Source organism: Symphodus melops, assembly GCF_947650265.1.
Source record: "Symphodus melops genome assembly, chromosome: 12".
NCBI lineage: Eukaryota > Metazoa > Chordata > Actinopteri > Labriformes > Labridae > Symphodus > Symphodus melops.
Genome location: NC_136702.1, coordinates 10,441,433 through 10,464,904, shown reverse-complemented (window position 1 = coordinate 10,464,904; position 23,472 = coordinate 10,441,433). Strand labels below are relative to the sequence as shown.

The 23,472-nt window shown below is 43.3% G+C and overlaps 1 protein-coding gene across 3 annotated transcripts; it reads right to left on the bottom strand.

The window, feature by feature from the left end:
• Positions 1 to 50: 50 nt before the first annotated feature.
• ppp1r9ala (protein phosphatase 1 regulatory subunit 9A-like A) lies at positions 51 to 23,212 on the bottom strand. Of its 3 annotated transcripts, XM_079356944.1 has the most exons (20): positions 23,000 to 23,212; positions 20,447 to 22,502; positions 10,613 to 10,745; positions 10,251 to 10,371; positions 9,712 to 9,816; positions 9,347 to 9,482; positions 8,379 to 8,537; positions 8,203 to 8,256; positions 7,651 to 7,880; positions 7,038 to 7,134; positions 6,825 to 6,951; positions 6,477 to 6,628; positions 5,637 to 5,952; positions 5,479 to 5,539; positions 5,326 to 5,397; positions 4,939 to 5,140; positions 4,181 to 4,225; positions 2,894 to 3,010; positions 1,703 to 1,891; positions 51 to 1,233 (listed from the first exon to the last, which is right to left on the bottom strand). In XM_079356944.1, the coding sequence occupies exons 2-20, from the start codon at positions 22,319 to 22,321 to the stop codon at positions 1,075 to 1,077; spliced, it is 4,350 nt and encodes a 1,449-aa protein (XP_079213070.1). In that variant the 5' UTR covers positions 22,322 to 22,502; positions 23,000 to 23,212; the 3' UTR covers positions 51 to 1,074. The 3 variants fall into 3 exon arrangements, with proteins under 3 accessions (XP_079213070.1, XP_079213071.1, XP_079213072.1); XM_079356945.1 differs by lacking the exon at positions 4,181 to 4,225 and having other exon boundaries at positions 23,000 to 23,211; XM_079356946.1 differs by lacking the exons at positions 2,894 to 3,010; positions 4,181 to 4,225 and having other exon boundaries at positions 23,000 to 23,210.
• Between the last annotated feature and the right edge of the window lie 260 nt (positions 23,213 to 23,472).

The following is a 23,472-nucleotide window of genomic DNA, read 5'->3' as shown; positions in this document are numbered from 1 at the left end:
AGTTCCTCATTTTCTCATCAATACAAATTAAGCAAACCAAACAAACTGCATAAAGTGAAAATGTGTTTATTGATGCTGTATGTACCAAGAAATGTTTCTCCGTAAGAAACGTGAATTTCTTGCAGTCCAACATGTCGTAGTCTTTACAGGACATGGAGTCATGCTCGAGAAAAAGAAAAAGAAGCACTTAGGTTGGCTGTGAACAATTCATCTTTCAGCCTCACCAACGTGACACTGTGCTCCTGACTCGTACAAGTCCTTGTCATAGGCACGTCTTACAAACCTGTGTGTGTGTAGCAGACCTGCATGCTGTGTGTATTTACATGGAGCATTCGAGTCCAATTTCAGCGACACACAGCCAGAGTCGAGGAGAGCGAGAGCAGCATTCACATCGCTACATGATTAATCAAATCTTCAGCGTGGCTATTCTACTTAGTAGAAAAATGTAGATAGTATAAAAAGATCAATGGTATTAAAGAAAAAAAAAAAGATATGCAGTTAATAGGCACATGTATAAAACTTATACATTTAAAACCGTGTTGCCCTTTGAAGCTTACAAGACAAATATAGTGCTTTTATCTGACTGTACAATAACTGCTCCTGCAGAAGACGGGCACAGAAACAGGTCACTCTCGCAAAAATAGAAAATTGCTGATAAAGCAGTATACATCTGACTTCCATAAGTAAACACGTGCATGATCTGCAAAACCCCATGTCTGATCTTAAACCGACTTCGAATAATAACCGCTTATAGATTCATAGTGGTAAAAATGTGTTCCTTTTTTTTTTTTGGTCACATACCCATAATGACATTCCTTGAATTTAGGTTAAAACAGTTCAGTGAAAATATTTAGGAGAAACTGAAAAGAGAAGAAACGCGTAGCTGCAGTTTGAACATGAATCACTTTCTGGCACCTCAGTCCCAACAGGAACATCACAGCCAGTGATGCTCTCTGGTCGCTGAACACCGTGTGACCTGGACGTCATGGCATTGAAGGATAAAAAAAAAAAAAAGGGTAGCTCAGGTTCTTCTAGGAATTCACTTTATGAGCTTACAGAGCTGCCTCTTCTTCCTCAGCAGACAGAGTCAGTACTGACTGGCAGTCTCCCGCTGCGTCGCCCCTCCTTCTCCTTTTTCTCCCTCTGTTTCTCCATCTTCTCCTGAGCTTTACGCATGTCCTTCAGCTTCTTCTTGATAGTCGAACGGTCGCTCTGACTCGACACACCGAGCACCTGAGGGACAAGGTTGTACTTTCCTCAGTATAATGCCACAGTGTCTTAAAAGACTGCAAAGTAACTGTAACTTACAGCTTCATAACATTAATAAGACTTTTTCCTAAACAAAAGGAAACTGTTGGCAATTTAACCATCTTTCGTCATGATTTAATATTCAACCCAACTTTCTGATAAAAAAAAAGAAGCCTTTTATTTAATTTTTTTTAAATGAAAACTCCATTACAAGATACTTGACTGTCCTTTGTGGTTTGTTAAAACACTGCACTTTAGTTTTATTATCAACCAAACAGAGGACGTGAGTCATGCCTTCTTCTCCCTCCCTAACACTGCGGCCACAAGGTGGCAGTCAAAGGCTGGCAGCCGGCCCATTAAGGACTTCTTTTAAGAATGATAAAAATCATTCTGTTTTATTTATCGCATCATCATGTCATTACTTTATACCAAGAACATTTTGTTATTTTTTTACCTTTAACTTGTCACTGTCCAGCTGGAGGAGCTGCTGGCCATCCACTCCCTTAGCTGTGAACTCAGGTGTGTACTGGTCCATATTCATGCCCATCAACCAATGACAGACCTGCTGATTGGTCCAATCACACACAGGCCGGTTCTGCCATTGATATTCTTTTCCTGAAGCTACCGGCTCATCATCCAGAGTCTACAAAGGACACACATCAAACACACACTTAAAAACACAAACACCTGGATATCAATGAGTGTCAAAGATAAAATGCATTTCTTTACCAAACGTTCAACACCACATATGACCTTTTTTATTAATATACTGTGCTGAATAGTATATTTTATTATACTGTGTTGAATGCACAAGTGGTGAAATGTCCTGAATTTCCCTCGGGATCAATAAAGTATCTATCTATCTATCTATCTATCTATCTATCTATCTATCTATCTATCTATCTATCTATCTATCTATCTATCTATCTATCTATCTATCTATCTATCATGTAAACAAATCGTGTTTTTCACATAATCCGTAAAATTCGGTAAATGCTCATCTCCTCTGTGCACATTTTAAACAAGTAGAGATACTGATCAGTTGAATCAGGGAGAGGGAGGCTTGAGGACCAAAATAAAATGGAACAGCAACCACAGTAGATTCACATCAAACAAAAACAAGTTGTAGAGCAAAGTCTGTTGAAATGGTCAAATGGACACATTTCCTAAGACAGCAAAAAAAAAGGAAAACAGTCATGCAATGACAAAAAAATATATACCAATAACATTCTCAGCAGCAGCTTCTTTATATTGTTTTACTCAGAAAAAGTGACATACTTGACACTAACATGGAGAAAAAAAAAAATGTTGAAACACCAACAAGGGGGCGGCAGAGCAGTCAACAGTTCTGTGGTCTGCCAAAAGCTCGTAAAGAACATAAAGCAGCGGCTGACGGTTCACACAGAGGCAAGCTCTGAACATCACAGCTGACCTAAGAAAAGCTAAGCGACAACACTTGTTTTCATACAAAAACGTAACAGCGTTAACATGCAGCTCTCCTCTGTTCCCTCGGCATTCACAATGCAGCCTCAGCTATGAAAGCAGGGAGCGGCTCAAAGAGCATGCTTGAGAGAACGCCCCCCTTTCAACCGCATCAAGGCGTCCCACACGGCTTTTGTGACGGTGCAACAAGGAGAGCACTCACCTCGCTGGAAGAGAAGATTAAAGTGTGCGAGCGCCCAGACAGATTGGGTTCAGCGACTAACCCAGAGATGTCTGAACTGGGACTGGCAGGGTTAGAATCATCTATGACTGAAAAACTCTGGAACAAGTGGAAACAAGGAATGTATATTTACTGAAGTCAACAACACCAAACAACAGATCTTTGCAAAGAGAAGCAAACACACATCACACACGTTGAGGGATAAACTAAATTATGAATGACATGATTAAGATTAATGATCAAAATTGTTATGGCAGTGGCGGCAATCGAGCTCATTCATGTGAGCAGTCAGTGACTGTTGATCAACGTGTGAAAAAAGACAGAAGATCAAGTAGGGCTGGGCAATTCATCCACAACTAATTGAATCCAACATTCTGAACCTTTAACCGCCGTAGTCTTGCCCGTGTCGATTATTTTAAGGGCAGTCAAGTGACAACAAGTCAAATCCTCGACATTGAAGCAATGTCTGACATTTGGACACATTTTGACGACATGGAATTAAAAAGAAGCGAGTTTCACGCGATGCGTTGATATTGAAATATTTGCTAACTAACTATGAGGGCAAAAAAAGAAATAATCGTTCATTAACTAATCGTGATGGAGGTCAAAATGTTCAATTCATCGTGATATCGATTTGAGGTTATATCGCCCAGCCCTAAGATCAAGCACCAAATAACACAGCAACCAAACAACCATCCAAAAGCCGTCCGCCACCATGAACTACCAACAACACTAATCTACAACAAACACACTGCCTCTACACACACAAAAAAAACACACACACTTCAGGTATGAGGTAATGTTTTCAGTGGAGTGGAACAGATGACGTCAAGATGGACTATTTAGTGGCAAAGTGACTGAATTGTTTTTGGACAGAAAGGTGAGTTAAATCAGGAAGTGACGTTAAGAACAGCTGGCTGTTGTGTCAGCTAAACACAAGTTGAAGCACAGAGCTTATTCAGCTGCTGCAACAAGACCAAGAAAACTTTTTTTTTCTTCTTCTTTTTCATTCAAGCCACACACTTTTCTGGCTGTGACGACTTGAAGATTCATTAATATGAGTCATAGTTATATTTTATAAGTAATCTGTTAAAATGCTACCACATACCAACTACAATAGAGCTGAGAGTTTCTCAATGCATCCAGCAGGATGTATTGGAGGTGAGAAATAATTGATCTACATTCATCTACAAAGATCTATATTGGTTAGTCATACTCGACAGATTCAGCTAGAATCAAAGGTGAAAGAGAAATGCGTAGATACTGTACCAAATCTAATGATCGACTGAATAAAGAAGACCAGGAGAGATTTGTCTGTTTGAAGGAAACACGGTTCACAGAGGTTAATGTCCAGGCAGCAAAGCATCAACGAACACGACCACAATGTACACAGCAATACAAAGCTAACTCCTCTCCATGTGATCATATTTTCCCAGTTCAGTCTGTGTCTTGAACTCATTAAACGGCATCATGGGAGTCTGGGACGTCTGACCGCAGCTTGTGTGACAAGTTGGCCACGCATTTCTCTGGATGCTTTTGATGTGTCGCTACTTGCACGGCCACCAGAACCTTCCCAGTCGGCTCTCTCTGACGGCTATCATACGGACGCAGTTAATGCAGCCTTTATGTGTTAAAGCTCATTTTTAGAAATTCATAACGAAGAGCACGTGCGTGAAAACAGCCTCCTGTTTTGTGTCTAGTAGTTATACTCTTGAAGTCAGGACAACAGTATAATACAATCCCACATGTCTGAATTCTAACCAATCTCTCCCCCCCCCCATCCCATTTTCAAGCCTTCGGTTAGCAGAGGGCTGTTCCGTCATGAGCCCGGGTCAAAGATTTCTGCCTGTTAAAGGGAAGTTGTTTTCTTGACACTATGACGGATTAAGCTGGGCCCTTGTAATACATCAATAAGGAAGGTCCTTCACCTGCTTTTTGTAAACGTAACGATGCACACGGTCTTTTTAGCTGATCTTTTGAAATGTTAACAGACAAAGTTTTTACTGTTTTCAGCTGAACTCGCATACCTTATTCTTGCGATCCTGGCTCTGCTCACAGCTGCTCTCGTTAGCCGTGTACGGTAGACTGCTGCTGGAAGAGGAGGGCTCCCTGTCCCTGTCTCTCTCTTTGTCACCAAACCAGGAGAAGGGCATGCAGGTTGGGATGGAGGTCATCGAATCGGCAGGAGACAGGTTCCCCCCTGACTCCTCCAACAACTCCGCTGATCCCCTGAAACAGTGGAGACACGTGTCGGCTTAACAATTACCATCTGTCGAAGTTCTTATCGTGAGTAGTTCAACATGTACATCCAAAGAGTAACACAGTCACAGTGCAGCTCTTCAGCAAATGATCTGGATGCAATGCAACACAACATTTTAAAATCACATTTACACTGTTTAATGTATATAACGTACCTGCTGTCTAAAGACACTCTCATAGCCTCCTTGTCATGTTTTTTCCCTTTTCCTCCCGACTTCCTCAGCCCCCTGTTGATAACAGGTTACATTGTTTTGTTAGTGTAATAATGACTCTTGGAAACAAACGACAAGACATCACTTGAAACTCACCCGAAGTCTGGAAACCGTCTCTTGTGTTTCCCTGCTGCCGACGAGGCCTCATTTGGCTCCTCTGAAATCACACCACAACGAACGAGAAGGTTCAGAGAGACGCTGCATTAGAAAGCCGCTCTTACAGCACACATCTTGTTTTGATCTTGATCACACACCTTTGAGCTCTTTGCTCTTGCCTTTGGACTCCCTCTTCTTGACATTGCGCATGAACCCGGAGGGAGAGTGTGGTGAGGAGGCTTCTTTTGGAGGAGACAAAGAGGGGCTTCCGCTGCTTTCAACACTGTCTCCCAGTGAGTGGGACAAAGACGGGCTGCTGGACAGCTCCGCCTTACTCTTGGACAAATCTCTAGCCTCTGCAGGATCATCTTTCTGTCCATTGCCAGGATAGCAGACAGGCACGGGAAGGGACAGGGCCTCCTGGATGGACCTCCTCCTCCTGGGAGAATCTTGCTCCTCATCATCTTCAGTTTCCTGTGGGGACAAAGCTAATTATTTACAAGGACAATGGAAGGGAAGACGAGCTGGACACTATTTATAAAACAGAGTGCTCTGAAGAACAAAGTCAGTTTCACATGTAGAGCGTCAGGCACTGCATGGATTGCTTGGATTGTTTTCACATAATGGCTAATAATCAAACTGCTTCGTGGGACTTTTACTTTGAAATAATCACTATTTTTTTGTTCAGAGCAGCTATGAGTAAATCTATGTTGTTTTTTTTAAGAAAAGTTCAGTTTCAGCAGCCCAACAGAGGGCCACCATGCTGACTTTGTTTCCTGAGAGGCTGGCCCTTCAACAGTACACCCACCCTCTTTGATATGATAGGTCAGCTCTTATCCATAAAGTGAAACATTAGTCAACAACCACTTCCTCTATTAGAAGACAGACATGCTCTTCCACCCGTTAGTTTGTTTCCAGGATCATGCTTTGAGGGTTTCAGTCTGGCCTCAGAATGGTGACTGTTCACTGTTACTCATACACTACGGGTCCTTGCTGACCTGAGGGTGACTCGAAGCCACAGCGAGGCTCTCCTTCAGTTTGTTCCGAGAGGGTGGCTGACGTTTAGCTCTCTGAGCCAGAAGGCCTCTTGCTCTGTGTACACTGGTGTCCAAGCGCTCGGTCTCAGGGACGAGCTCGCTCCAGTCTTGTTCTAAACAACAGAAGAAAAAAAAAAACATCAAACACAACAAGCGGGTCATATGAACCTTTGCACAGTTTAAATGAGTTACAAGGGTCATTGGAGAGTAAGATGGGCGTGTGAATGTTTAACGGATGACACTTTCGAAGTGTGACGTACTTCTGTCCGTTTAAAAAAATCGAGTTCATTTCTCGTAAACCACTTGTACCTAGCACTGAGTCATCAGAATGTGTGTTTGTCATCGAGTCTGTAACGCTCAATGTTGCGTCGGTTGCAGAGTCCTGACCACTCTGGCTCTCCACACCTGAGGCTCCTTTTGACTCCAGGACAGCGATCTGTGGACCGAACAACACTCAGTCATTTTTTTTGCTGGTCTTCGTGTAGCCTTCGAGACTGTGGTCCTTCAGAGCTGGGGTCTTACCCTGTCCTGTAAGCTCTCCATCTGCTCTTTGTACCACTTGTCTTTTTCATCCAGGATCTTTTTCAGCTCCTCCTCTTTCTTCACAAAGTCTATCTCCCTGGAGAGGAAACAATACGCACAGTTTCCCTATCAGTCATTCAGCTTGTTAACATGTTTGACTTTATCTTCAATAGTGCTTATACCCTCGTTTAACAAGCCCAAATTAATAAAACATGGAAGGCAAACGATTTAATAACCAACACACAATCATTCAGTTGATTCAATCATTCCAGGCAGAACCATGCCGTCACTTCCTGTACTGATTCAAGACCAAATACGAGTGGTTGAAGTGGATTCTTATCCAAGTAATTAGTAAGTAAGTAAATAAATAAGTAAGCACTATAATCCTAAATCAGATCTTCAAATCTACAATGCAATCTTTGCATTGTTTGCACTATCGAGGGAAGTTATATGTTGCCTGCAGGTTAAATTTTAACTTTTCATTCATTTAGTTTTTTTGAAATTTTGGTTCAACACAACATTTCTTTGTTGTAAGTGAATTTAATGAATAAATTGACTTGAATAAATCACTGGATCGAGCCCTCCAGCAGTGCAGCACTTCACACAAACTTACTTCTGTTGATAGTCTTTGAGCAGCTTCTTCGCCTTGTTGTACTTCTTGTCCAGGGTCTCATGCTGAGCCTGAGTCTCAACTAATTGTTCATTCACGCTCTTGCACAGAGCCTGGGCCTCCAGCCAGAAACTCTCCAACTTGAGGATCTTCTCGTTGCCGTCCTCGATCTTTTGCTCCAGTGCAGACTCCCTGGCTTCCCACAAGGATCGGTCCTCCTCAGAGGCTCTCATCTGCACAGAAACACTTACTTTAGAAGCCCTAAAGCGAAATTTATTTCCCATCGGCCTTCCATAGTAGTTGTAAGAAATTAAATTTAGAAGCCTTATGTTATTGTTTCGAGTATTAACAGTAAGCTCATCAACATTTCAACAATTTCAGTCTAACAGAAATCAAAACTATTCTGTAATAAGTAAAAATATGAAGCTCAATGTTAAAACTGTCAATTTCACTTCATCAGTTTTGTTGTACTTTTTTTTTGCTATGTGAATATTACTGACATCATAAACAAAAAGAAATGAGTAAAAAGAAAATGTGGTATCATTTGCATCATACCTTTTCCTTTAGTTGATTTATTTCAGCTGTGGCAATGCCGTGTTTGAGCTGCAGCTTTAGAGCAGAAGAAGGAAACGTTTTGGTTAGACCAATTACTGTGTTGACTTGATATTCTCTGGCCTGCAGAAGAGTCTTACAACTCGAATTGACTTAAGAGTCGTGATGTGGCGGAATACCTCTTTGAACTTGAAGGCCATCTGAGAGCTGTCCATGTCGATTGGCATAAACAAAGACTCTGAATCAGGCACCTCAAACACCTCGACGTTCCTGCCTGGAGAGAAATTGGAGCCTAGAATCCGCTCATCTGTCCCGTCCTCGTCCTCATAGCGTTCCTCCTGAAATACGGCATCACTCAGTGGAAACAACAACACACCCAACATGGCTTAGAGCATGTTCAGTGTGTGGAGCCCCACAGTCTGGGATAACAATCAATACATCAGAAGAACATGAACATGACTGGACTGTTCGAGCCGAGCATCACGCACATTACCACTAACATTACACTCACAGAACAAGACTGCAAACACACCTATACACGCGCTTTGCATACCGACCGTCTTTCCACTTCCTTGATGTAAGTGAAGCAACATTCCTCTTTCTGCCTCCGTCTGCTCGGGTAAATCTCACATGTTTACCGTCTACCCAGTCGCTCTTTCGCAAAAGGCAGGGGCTTGTGGCAGCTTGAACTTCAGAGAGCAAACATTTCACAACTGCAGCCGACAGGCAGCACTAGAATGGACACCTTCCAACGCAGCAGGAGAATTGTGACACACGGCTTACTCACAGCCAGCTGCACCCTGCTCCTGGTTGAGCTGAGTGGGATCAAACTGGGTGGGGCAAAGGGGCTAAGGCTATGTTCATGTCATGGCAGAGTTATCGTAATTGGGAGTTTTTGACCTGTAATGAGCATTGAAATGACGAGCCATGGTGTAATTATTGATGCCGCACATCAGCCACGGCCTGTTGTTTTAATTCTCATGTGGACGTTCGAGCAGTCCTGCAACCTTCCTCGGGACATAAACATTCGCACGTTGCTCATTAAAGGATCTGTTTGCTTGTCCACCACGTCATGAAAGGACACAAACAAAGTACGAGGCTGAGCAGCGAGCGGGCATTCCAATAATTTGCCGTCCAGGTGACTCACCTCCTCTGTCGAGTGTTCATAGGGGTCGTCCAGGTGGGGCTGCTGTTGGTGCTGGTTCTTCTCTTGCTCTAGAGTCTCACTTATCAGGCGCGCTACCTCACTTTGTGTGCCCGGCTTCTCCCGTCCAATCAGGAATCTGTTTTTAGAAAGCAGTGTGTTAATGGCAGGTATGTGAGATAACTGGGTTTGGGCTTGACTCTATCATAAGAAGACACTTTATTTCTAAATGAATCATTTGCATCGCCTTCATCATAGGACCAGACTAAGTCACTGTCATGAAGTCAACTGTTTATCAGGGATATCTAAATGAGGTTTTTTGACGAGGTTGTTTTTTTTTTTTCCAAGCAAACAGACTGGAAGCTCACCTCACTGTGCCTTTGGTGTTCTTCAGGACTGTAGCTGCAAACAGTTGGGTGACGCCTACCAGACTGATACCATCGACCTCCACTATCTGGTCGTTCACTTGTATGCTGGAGATACAGAAGATAGTGTTACAAGGGGAGGCTTTCCAAACACAGTGAAGAAGTGCATCCCAGCCAGTTGAGTTGTTCAAGATAAAAAAAAAGGGGATTTGATTTAGCTGGTGACGAAACAATCTTGGGGGAAAAAAAAAAAAAACACGCTTGGGAAACAGAAGTCGCCAGACTATTTTCTTTAGCTTCTTGGAAGTTATAAATAAATCCAGTTGTTTTTGTCTTGTGTGTCACTGAGCCCTGGGGGAATGAGTAATTCCCAGAGTGTGACATAAGAAGTTCTTGTGCAGTCCTCAGTGAATGTGTGTCACATTTCCGGTTGTACAAAAACATCCCAAGTGACTCTTCTTGTTGTTTTTTTTATGTTAACGAAACAACATTTGAATTTAGTCTTTATGTGAGAAAAAGGAGATTTTAGTGGCTTTACTCACCGTCCGTCGTCCTCAGCCGCTCCTCCCTCTGTTATGGTTTTCACAAAAATGCCAAGCTTCTCAAGACCCTGATCAGCTCCTACTCCCATTCCTATAATACTGATGCCGAGTCCATTGTCTCCTGATAGAGAGCAAATATGATGTTTGTAGTACCGCTGTCTTCAATTAGACACTGACACACAGAAAACTCTTCTCAATATAAACAATGAACAAAACACTTAGTTGATTAGTAGGAGTTGTGTTGATTTGATGGTTATGCAGATAATACCGTTCAATAGCATTTGTGATGAGCTCAAACTGTTAGAATAAATGAATGGGAGGCACACTCCTTTAAAATCGACCGTCAGTGTTGCTTAACTCACCTTTCTCAATCTCCACAGGGAACACATCCATCTTCTCCACTCTCTTCTCCAGCTCGTACTCGGCAGACGCCGCCACGGGGTCCACGTCATCGTTTCGTCGGTCGTACTCCTCGTTGGAGAAGGTACTGAAGACCTGCGTTTGTCCGAATGAAGGTTCAAAGCATAAACACACCAACGTCCGTGTCTTTGCAGGAAGTCAAGCATGCAGTCGAAGCCATTCTTACTTTCCAAATATTGTTGTTGTCATTAGGAGACCAAACTACGATGAATACCTGATTTAAGAGAAACTGCATTCGAGCTTGGGCGCTCCTGAGGGACGCCTAAAGCTAAGAAGAAGGTCCTGACATCGGATTCATTCCTTAAAAAAAAAAATCATCTGTGGCCAACATTATCAGGATTCTTTTTCCACAGAGGTAATCATGCTACATACTCTTAAAATCAACTGCAAAAAGCGCAGCCTTAAAGAGCATATTGCAGGTTAAAGACAAAACTTAACTAATCATAGGAAAATACGTTAACAATACTGTTTTTAAAGAAATTCTGAAATTAATAACCCACAGGGTCTCCTGGAGACGTTTTAGTACGTTTTCGCACGTCTTTGCTTTTTACTTCCGCATTCGGCTGTGACGTAACATAAGGGAGTCCCGCTGAATCCCCGTCTGTTTAACATAGAAAATCATGGATCCGAGTGTCACTCCCGTCAATAAAGAGGAAGAAGACATGTATTCCTTTACATATAATGGTCCACTGGCTTATTATTCTGAACCTGTTAAATGTGATAGAGAGCAGAAACAGGCAGGATTAAAGGAATAACGGCCTCAGGAGAGAAGTGAAGCTGTGGTGTGAGGAGAGACCCGGAGCAGGCGTCCTGCTGAGTGACAGGTGTCAGCTCGCCATATATGGGCGAGTGCTGTGTTCACATCAGCATATGTAAAGTTTGTAATCACATTCAATCAATTAAAAAACTATTTGTAGAAGGTGCAAGTGACGATCATTCACCTTTACATTGTATGGGAGCTGCTTGTAAAAACGGCAAATCTGTACAACGTATTACGGTGCCGCGCTGTGCGCGCGCGAGAGAGAGAGCGAGAGAGAGAGAGAGAGAGAGAGAGAGAGAGAGAGAGAGAGAGAGACAGACAGACAGACATAGAACCCGATTACACGGCCTGTGCAAATGCAGCACCATGTCTTCATTGTTTATTCCTCATGCAGCCCAGTGCTCACGTTGTTATAGAAAATACAGTGTATGGTGCAGGATCACGGCGCACGTAATCCACACAAACATGCACAACAGCGCACACACTCCACAGTTTAATGCGTGCACATATATTAGGCTACTACAAAAAGTTTAAAGTTTTAATTGGATAGAGGACCGACGTAAAGCTTGTGTTTCTGTTTGTTTCCAAACTGCGCGTTCCGTCTTTCCCCACTGCGCACACACACAAACACACACACACACACACACACACGCGCGCACACACACACACGCACACACACACACACGCACACGCGCTCTCTTGTAACAGAGTTGGATTTATAATAAATCGTATGACTACATATATTAAAACAGACTGTCCGGTGTCTATTACGCTCACACTAGAGAATATACAGAGGATTCCAGCAGATCAAATCATTAAACGCTTTCTGTCTGCGAATATAATATTTTATGTTAAACAGCCAGAGATTTAAATCATTAATAAGGAAACGTTTTTGTGTCTGATACCGAAATATTCAACGTGTCTGTTCGATCGTTTCTGAGGTTGTGAGAATAATTCACCAAAACACACTATGAATAATCAAGCCACTTACACTGTGCACCTGAATGTGCGCCGCTCAAGTTACAAACTATAGCAGGGAGGCATCCTGTCTGTTCTCACTCACTACCACGTATCATTACTCCTCTTTAATCATGTTTTAGCCTGTTTTTTTGTGCTTTAATTCTTTTGTGCTGCCTTCTAAATGTTTGTTTGTAAAGTGTTTGATGCTCTCGGTGCAAGACAAGTTCCCCCAGGGGCAATAAAGGCTTCATTCATTCATTCATACACGGACGCATAAAGCCGATCAAAGCAGAGTCAGAGAACGGGACTCCCTCATGTTACGTCATATGACGCGTTGTTGAAAAAAAAGCACGTTCTAAACGGCTATGCTAAAACAGCCACTTTCTCCTCTAAATTAGAGCACTTATGTGTTGTAGAACATATTAAAAAAATAACCTACTTATTTTACAGCCATTAACAGACTATATAAAATATTAATTAAAAAAATTTTTTAACCTGCAATATGCTCTTTAACTGTTTTGCCTTTCTGAACAGATGTCTGTGTCAACAGCAGTGAAGCAGATGATCCACACTTAAGAGCTTCATCAAGAGTTTCAAGAAGTCGTGAACTCTGCAGGCAGGCCGAGCAAAACCCCGAACGTGTCCCAGGGGCTGCTGTCTGGTTGGAATTATAAGGCGAGTACACACTGCGCGGTAGAACATGAGCAGCGTGGAAAGTAGGGCACAGCTGGGAAGAGCTAAGCAGTGGATAGAACAAAGATCAATATATTCGAGGCAACTAGTGTTCATCAGCACAACAGAATACAAAAAAAAAAAAAAAACAAACAGCTCAACAAAGAAAGAACTAATCCCTTAACCTCTGGTCGATGAGCGTGACCCTTCACTCAACTCGGCTCCAGCCTTGAGGGACATAACGCACAACAAATCTCTGTGCTATTTACCTTGAATACCCCAGACGCCAGTCAGAGACGATACTAGTAATCCACTCTCTAAGTCACGCAGAAGTGAGCATGACGATTTTCAAAAAATGGATTAAAGAATACCACCTGTTGTGACTCGGTAATCGCAGTAAAATCATTTGGAGCTCATATCAGTGCCGAAAATTGGTTTCCAAGAGCCCCGAGGTGGCGAGTGCCAACGACCTGAACGCCTCAAAGAATACAGCTAAATCTTTAAAGTCAAACCTTTGAAAACATTTGGCATTTTTATCTGAGCTTGCTGATGACTTGGCGTCACTCAGACCGGAGAGAAAACTGTAGTTTAACTAATGCTGTCAATTCAAAGATTTCACCACAATAAAAAAAACTTTACAACATTTACTTTACTTTTTTAATTGTTTTAAACTCGAACTAATACCTTAATACATTAATGTGCAAAATAAGTTACAAGAAAAAAAGGATTTTTGGTGTGGCACATCCGATTCTAAGTTGGGCCCAGGACGCCCGATGGATCTGCCCCTGCCGCAGAGACAACCCAGCTGACAGCCTTTAACGCTACACATACGGTTTTACATATGACATAAAGTTACAGATGCATACGTAGGTTCACTGAGACAACTATGTTGACCCGTATTTTACTTCATTTAAGTTGGATGTTACTAAACACAAGACTATGAATCAACTAAAAACACACACTCTCTCTCTCTCTCTCCCCTGCTCACTTGCTCTCTCTCCTTCCCTCTGTCTCCTTGCTATGTAGCCTTTGGAAACAGCCCAGACTGTGTAGATAGGAGGGTTGCCAGAATAAGAAATTGAACTGTATATAAGTGAATTATTAACTGCACTTGTTTTACAACATGCTGTTGATTTTCACACCCATTTATTGAAGTACGTCACACTCAATCGTAAAAAACAAGATATTATAGTGTGTTGTAAGGGAAAAGGGGAGCGTGCATTTAGCCAGCACTGTATCTTCAGTGTTTGGATCCAACACACAGCGCTGTTTAACATAGTCTGTGTGGATAAGTTCACAGGTTACATCAGGCTGTGGGACATCCTTACTGTTGCTAAGTTACTGATAGTTGACAAATACATACACAGTTGGAGTGAATGGAAAAAAAGTCACACTGACTGATATCTGTTGATGTGCGTTCCCAACCATAAAGACTTCATCCAGATCACAGACTGTGTTACAGGTGTGTCTGAAGGCTGTGTGTGCGCATCAGTTTATGTTGGTGTGCTCCGACATGCAGACAGAGAAGAGCTGCAGCTAAAGCAAACCTTTTTTCATACCTGACTATGATACAAACATTTACCTACTGAGTGTGTGCCCGGCAGACCCTGTTTGTTGCACATATCTCTCCCATGGAAAACTATTACATATTTGGAACATTAAGCTTTGTGGATCTTCTACAAAAAGCCCTGTCAAGGTTCATCAACTCCTCCCTTCCTTTGAAAGCGAGTAACAAATCTATAAAAGACATAAATGTTGTTCAAATGTTGATGGGTCGGCAGTAACACAGTCTGTAGGGACTTGGGTTGGGAACCGGAGGGTCGCCGGTTCGAGTTCCAGCGCGGAACAAACATCTGGAAGTTGGTGTGTTATCTGGAGAGGTGCCAGGCCATTTCCAGGGCACTGCCAAGGTGCCCTTGAGCCAGGCACAGATACCCTTCCCTTCCCTCAAAGCAGCTCAGAAGCGCTCCCTCACGCTGACCTCTCTCCACTAGAGTAAGAACAGAGTGTAAAGTAAAGTCAATCTCTCGCTTCCTTTCCTTTGCTTGTTAATCTAGACTTGAAGGACTTTGGTGATTAAGAGTAGAAAATGAAGGCTGATGGAAAACAGGGGGCATCACTGCCTCCTTGGCCGTGGCACGGGCTGAGCTGCTACCATTCAAGTTGGACTCTCCCCTCCATCTCCCCCGTCCCTCCCATGTCTGACTTTCCTGTTGCCATGGACTCCAAGGCCTTGTTGGAACAATGTTCTGTTCTTTGCTGAAACCTAATCACTCAACCACTGTTTTCTTTGCGAGAAAGACAGAAATGAATCTCTTTATTAGCCTCTCCCTCACAAACAAGCCTCACACACAGTTCACTTTTATTACTGTCTGCATTGATCAGACTAAACAGCCATCCTTTTATGGTTCAGCACGCCATCAACCAAAACCAAAAACGCTGCCGTTGATTAGACAGACCGACTCCAACAAGCAAGATACACAAAAGAAGTTACAATATATCCTCAACTGTTTACAGAAGATGGAATCTTACATTTGTATGCCAATGACTTCCCCTTAATTATAACTGCAGTCACTGAGCTTGTGGTGTGGGTATGAAACCTTCTTTCCCATCTTCATATTACCATATTCATCCAAAACCTGGCTCCCAGCAGCATGTGTGGGCTCTTCATTCATCTACAACTACAGAGGTCTGTCTGGATACACATGCTCACATGCACTAAAGTACATGTGCCCCACACCCAAAACGAAAATCCCATCTTTCCCTCATCCCCCTCCCCACAACAGAATACCAATATGGGAAATGAGTCAGCAGCTGTGAGGAAAGCATACCAGAGAAATATCTTGCCAGTGCAAAAAAAAAAAAAAAAAAAATTCGAGCCGACCACTGGATTGGAGAGGTTGTACTGTAAGTGGGCCCACAAAAAGGAAACGAATCAAAACACTCTGACAGTGAGCTTTGGTAGGGGGAGCAGCCTGGCACAGATCATAGAGTAATGAGTGGGAGGCATGCGGCCCAGTTTTTAGATCCTGTGTAAACACATGTGGAAGAAAGACCTAAATATATACATATAGTCTGTGTGCATGCCCCTCAAACTATTAATACTTTTTTAAGTAGACACGGACTTGACTGTAAGTGAGACTACATTGTTTATGTTTGAAGTGTTAACGTTAGACCTACGGCAGGAAGAGGTGGAGCTGGAGAGGAGAGTGCCATCATGGAATCACATTTCCAGCGCAAACATAAACAGGTTGAACAGGTTTATATAAAGGGCCCACAAAGGCTACTTTTGTCCTGTGAAGGCTGCTGAATGCTTTAACACACGATTCTTGTTTACATTCGGTGAAAACACGCAGCATCCGCTGATGTTTTGTTTATCCGTTATCACATTATGACGGCGTGTTAGTCAGCCACACTCGTCCCGTTTCAAGTTGTTTTAATGAACAGCACTGAGCTGCCCGCATTAGTATTCTGCTGCCACACTTTGTTGGACGGTCACCCACTCGCCCAGGTGGCTGAAGGGGAACTCGGATCCTACAAGGGGAGGGCCTGTGTGCTGGTTGGATTAGGGCGGAGTCTTGTCGGACACATTCCTCTCGTCAACAGTAGACCCATCTCAGAAAGGAAATGGAGAGCACAACACTATAGGACGAGTCGGCTTCAGAGCCAAGAGTCCATACTTAGAGTTCATCCCTTTTATTTTTGACTGGTCACATGACATACAGACTGAGAGTGTAGGACCTGTGTATTAACAAGTACAGCACCTCAATGATTTACAATCTAGTAATCTGGTAGTCAATCCTCAACAAACACGGTTCTGTGAGGCATTTTCGCAATATCATAAAATCAGTAATATATTTTATTGGGAACGGACATATTAGAAGCCAAACCTACATAACGTGTATGCTCCAACAGTCACAGAGTGGTTCATGCATCTACACTGCAAACCAAGAACAAACATTGAATTCTTTCAGTTTTTCTAAACTCTCCAACATTTCTCCACACCTGCACGTTGGACAATATGTTCACTTGTCCAATAACCGCTGCTGCTTATTCCTCTGACACTGTGGGGGTGGGGTAAATCACCCAGGTGTAGATCCTGGTTCTGCCCTGTTTCTCCCTTTTATAGTGAACTGGTTGGACTTTTAACCTAATGTCCTCATATGAAACCTGACAAAACAACACTATTCCCTCCAGATCCCACATGACTACCCAAAAAATGTCTTTGTACCCGAGCAGGTGACATACCTTGAGCGGAGAGTGTTAATCATTCAATGACTCCGGGCTTTTAGCCAAACCATACAGGTTCATAGGCAAGCTAAATCCAGCGGAACTTCAAACTGCTGAACACAAGTCGTCGATAGTTTGACACTTCCTCCGGATAAAGACAAGCCCAGACACACAAGGGCGAACATAGCAGGCCTGGTTTTTATTTGCAGTTATAAAAGGAAACAACCTCCTCACTAAGACCAAAGATATAATTTGAAACAGTATTGAAATATTTATACTGTGCTCATACTGCCAGAGGGTACAACAAACTTTTATACTGACACAACAGAAATGGGAATACAGTTCTCAATGACCTGCTAAAGTGCGACTCTGGTATACAGAAACATCTTTACACAAAGTATGACATAGTATACAGCCACACTGAAGAACTTATTCAAATTCAGCCTTCAGTTCATTTGGCTATTTACTTTCAAACATTACATGTGAAGTAAATACTAATCAAGAACAGTACATGTATTTGTCACACCTTAATCTTCCAATATTGGGCAATCAATTGTCTCTCTTTTAGGAGTTATAGACCCGAGTACTAATCTTGACTGAAATGATCTTTCAACCCTGATAAGAGATACATGTTGAAAGTGAAGGTCTCCTTCTCTTCACACAGAGGACCTTTCTCCCAAACAGGACACCTCTTCTATAAAACAGACTCAGGTTACGTTGGGCTCTAATCCCATTTTGAGCAGTGAAACACAAAGCACTTCCTCTCTCACAGTACGCTACAAGTGCTTCATCCCAGTGCCACATCTGACTAACAGACTTTGGACAATGATAAAGTGCTGGGGGGGGGGGGTCCTTTCTGAGCCAGGCCACAAGTAGAAGAATTGGCAAGGAACATTTTTGTGACTTAATTGGGTAAAGCGCATACCTCGTAACCTCGACCCCATGGTTTAATCCAAGTGCATGTCATTGTTTTGACAAATCTCTCCGCGGGTCTTTCCAGTCTGTCCATAGTGTGCAACCAGTTGTGCAATTACTCAAACAGCTAATTGGAAACTTAAGAGAGTGCTTGGACGTTTCTGGACTTCCTGCTATCCGTCAACATTTTCTGTATATCCATTACTGTTGTGAATCTTTAAACATTCACATACACACTCAGTATTTACTGTATACGTCATCATGTCCATATAATCAAACACTAAATCAATGTAACATGTGAAGCATGAGTATATTATAATATCTTGGTCTTAGAACAATTAAAAATAGACATAGTTTGAATGTTTTTTTCACAGATAGCTTACCAGTAGGTTATTATGTCACTATAAATGCATTGTTAAGTTGTGCTTTGCTCATATATGTCAAACATTTACTTTCTTTTTTTTTTGATTCCAATGGTTTTCTTGAACTTTTAATCTTTGGGTTTTTGACTTAAAGACTTCAACCTGTCCTGAAGGAATTACCAATACAATTACCAGTAACTGATATGTAATGGGAACAAAGATGATGCAGTCAAATGCAGAAATGTCTTTTTAAGAATTACGAGTTTGTCAGTGTCGTGTACATTCTCATATCAATGGTAAATAAGCTATACTCTCCATGCATATATTATTAGAACAGAAAATGAACTACTGGACACAGTAAGTTCATTTCTATGAGGCCAAGACAAGAACACTGTAACAAGCAGTTGTCAGGAGCCTTCTATGAAGCGCTGCACGGGGGGGTGGGGGGGGGGGGGGGGGGGGGGGGGGAGAGACACAGTCTAGCATATTGTTGTGAGCTACAAACCTGCGTTGGTCTGTGACTTTGTCGTAGCTCGACTTTGGGCAGAGGGAAGCCCGCTGTTGTTTGTGTCCTGCTCCGGGTCAGCTTCTAGTCCCCTCTCCCAGGACCCCCTGCCAGGATAACTGGGACAGAGGGGGGGTCCACACCCTGAGATAACAGTGCATTTTAAGGCCTGGATAAACAGTAAGCTGTTCACAGGCTATCTGGAATGCACTGGAGTGATTTGTTCTTCCAAAAATGTTGTGTAGATGTGATCGTGTTGGAAGATATAATGTAGATGATAAACTCTAACCTCACCACACCCTTAAAACACCCACTGGAAATACTGCAACACGCGTGTGTGGTAATATCAAAAGGGACTACAGGTTAGAACAGTTTACTACGCTGGATGTACAAAGTGCATGTTATGAATATCACAATACGAGACCAGGAGGACTTAAAAGAATCTGAAACTGAAGAATGATGATGCTGTAATAACACATTTTCTAGGTTGCTAAAAATATCAATTATACAAGCGGACATATTGATACTGTTCACAGACCATGAAAAAAACATCCCCAGGCAGCTGTTGTACATCTCAATGGAGAGATATCAGACCTCTAAACAATAAACAAAAACAAGACCAGGTTATCAAAAAATAAGTTAATCCTTGAGGATGGCAAATATGTGGAATTCTCCAACTCTGACAACACAACCCAGCAAAAGTCTATAAAAGAGATGGAGTTGAATAATTGCTGAAGGGGAAGAGAGAAGTCCCTCGTGAGTGTGATGTGTGATTCATGGATGGATGGGAACTACTCTGAATGATGTAAAAAAAAACAACAACAACCCGGCAAAGCAGTGACTCAGAGGGACCATTCTTTTTTTTAGTGTGAAGTCTTCTACATGTCTCTACTACTGTACAGCAGCCGTCGTTTATCCGCGGCCCTGATTTCCCAAACTCGTACACAATGTCAACAACATCTCCCCAAAAAACACTACAGGCAATGTGACCACCACATGTCCCCTAAAAAACCTCTCCCCCCTCTCTTTTGCTGTGTGAAGGCACAAGGAGGATCCGTCGTCACCTGCTCCTCTGTGTTCTGGTAAAAATCAGACAACCCATAATAGAGGCCTTGCATGTAGATGTGAAGCTTGTCTAATGACACAGTGCAACTGCTGTGACATCAGCACACCTCTGACAAAGGCATTAATTCTCAGCCAACACAAACTTGTGGCACGTCTGCTGGGATTCACCTGGGGCAGCCACAGTTGCTGACTCAGTGAGTCAGGGTTTTTTTTTTTTTTTTAATAATACTGCTGTGCAATATTTTTGTAAGTGCTCGAGTCGAGCAAGATCAGGTTGCATGTGAACGACAGAAGTCAAAATGTTTACCTGGATGGGGTCTGTGGAGAATTTGATTTTCCTCCTGGCGGGTGGTTCTTCCTCATCTGACAGGCAAGGGGCTTCATAACGGTCATCATACTCTTTATACACTCCGTCTTCATCTTCCTCCTCTTCTCCTTCTTCTTCTTCTTCTTCTTCCTCCTCCTCCTCCTCCTCATCTTCTTCCCTGAGGACCTGCTCCACATCTCGGTCATCCACAAATGCTGCGTTCTCTATCCCGTACACTACTGGTGACACTCTATCCGGGATGCTCTGGTCCGCTTGCTCGTCGAGCTCACTCTCCTCCTCGGCCACCTCGTCATCTTCCTCACAAGTACCCTCACCGTCTTGACTCACAAACGAGCTCTCTTCTTTTATTCCAAACTCATCATTGTCTTCCAACACTCTACCTTCCCCAACGATTTCTATTGCTATTCTTTGGGTCTCTTTTGTGACGTGTGTAGCTGATACTTCATGAGCATTATTTTCAGTCGGGAAGCTTTTTCGATCAAGTGGCAGATCTTGAGAGCTTTGAAGCTTCCTCTCCTCAAACACGTTATCTTCTACGTCCTCGTTCTCCTCGCTCTCCGACGACTCGTTCTGAACTACTACCAGTTCTGCCCGGACCATGCCCACCCCCCTGGAGTCCAGCGAGGTCTGGCTAGGAGGTTTGCCCCCATTGGAACTCTGTATTACACTGTCACTAATCTTGGCATGTTCAGGGTATTTAGCCCTGTTGGCGTTCTGAAAGCCACCAGCTGATGTCAGAGGCTGCTTTACATCCCTGGGGGCCATACTATGTGGCATGCCTTCATCCCCGCTAACAGATGTCCTGCTAAGTCCATCCCCAGATGATGAGGAGCGTTTGTACCCATGGCTTACTGGGGCTGTTTGCTCTGGTGAGAGGGGCTTTCTAGTGGCATCAGATTTATATGCTGTGTTAGTAGCTGGGAATGTTGGTTTGGGCAAAACACTGGACCCCAAAGATGCTGGTTTAACACCTATTGGGGATGTGTTTTTCTTAGTGGCATCAGTAGAAGGCGGAGAGTTTGTGGCTTCTTTGACAGGCGAAGGAGGTGTTCGGAAGCTGTCCCTTGTGGGAGAGGTTGGAAACGCGTTTTCAGTGGTGTTGTGTTGCTTAGCAGAAACGACCCCTTCTTTCACGGCTGCTTCATTCTCTGCCATATAATTCTCCAACCTTTTGGACATGGGTCCTGCATTCAATGATACTCTAGACCTATCAGTGTTTCCATCGACTTGACATTCATGTGTGGATGAAGGGGTTTGGTCTGTTTTTGTAGTGGTCTCAGATGATGCAGATACTCTCCTTGTGCTTTTCCCCTCATCAGAAGCACTTCCTAGGGACAAACGGTTTACTACTCTGTTTGGAGACTGCTTGTCAGCTGCAGGCTGATCTTTGACGCCCCTTTCAAAGAGTTTTCTGGTCACAGAAAACTTCTCTGCCAAAGCTACTTTGTCAATCTCAGCCTCATCTCCCTTGGGTGTTTTATCTAAATTGTGCGATTCTGGGCTTGAAGGACTGCTGAAGTTTGTTCTGTTCGTGTTGACTGGCAACTGCCCCTTCGTTGGGGACACAGGGGTCACATCAGGCTTTAAAGTTACTTTCACTTCTTGGCTTTCCTGTTGCTGGCCATCCATCTGTAGGAATATGTTCTTGATCTTGTTCACTCTGTTCCCGAAAGGCCTCCCCCTCGAGTCCTCCCGGGTGTCACTGGAACCATTTGCATATGATTTGGCGGAGCCATCGGATTTGGGTCCATCAAAGGAGCACTTAATGGCGTGAAAGTCAGACTTGTATGCGTTTCGGTGAGGGGACGCGCTCCTCAGGGTCCTCTCGCCTCCTTTGCTTTCGGCTTTGATCATGTTTGCTTGATAAGGACTGCAGCCCGATTTGAAAAAAAAAAAAAAAAAAGCTGCGTTTGAAGAGACGACTCCTGGATGTTACTACTTTACGCCTTTCCACTCAACTGTAAACTGAAAGCGGTGCCCATGGGTCCGGCGGAGCTTCTTTGGAGTCTCAACTAAACATTCACAGCGAAGTCATCTAAAGCCAAGAGGGAGAGTAAAACGTGTTAATACAGAAACCGGATGCTTTTATCTTACCATGCTTAACATGCGTCACCTAAAGTTAGTTACATGATTATCTCCTGTATATGCAAATCAAACGCTAGTGGAAACTTTTAACATGAAGAAATGTTTAACTTTTAACAGTAAGTAAAGTTTGAAAGTAAAGATTAGCATGCATAGCTGATGAGTGTGAACACAACGTTCAAAAAGAAAGTATCTGAACTCATCTTTTTACTTTACTAACCAGCTAAACATAGACTAAAGTCACTGTCACTGATCACACCACACCACAGATGAGTATGGGAAATGAAGTTAAACTCAAAGGGCCAATAGTTCGGTTCGACTCGAGCGTCACTGCCTCAGTCTGAACTATTCATTGTGGCATTTCAAGTCCTATGCGAGCTGTTGAAAAATCGCAGGTCCGATTCCACACACAACTCCGCTCAAAGGCAGAAAACTTTCTTATGCTCTTACCCTTTCTTTGCTTCATCGTGTTCGGCTCCAAAACATCGCAAAAAATGCCCCTGGTTTGCAGTATCAAACTTGTACCTCCTTCTTGCTCACCGCCATCATTCCCCGCACCAGCAGTGTTGTCCTGCCTCTTCCTAGCACTTCCAGACCTGTCGCGGGCGGGCGGGCGGGCGGCGCGCGCACACGAGTTTCTGCCGCTTGTGCCGCGCGCCGCCACCAACGAGAACAGAGAGGAAGAAAAAAATCGGGAGCGAGCGCACATTCCAGGACTGTAACCCACCACCCTGCTCCTCCTCTTTTTCTGCAAAGCACAGCCCAGACACACACGCACACACACACGAGGAGTTTGGAGAGAAAGGCGTGGGAAAGAGCCTCACGTACAGTAAGCTCATCTTAGACCACTGTCGGGGTAAAAGTCGACACACCGAGGCAACAGAACAGCTCACCTGACTTCACGCATGTTATGCAAGACGACA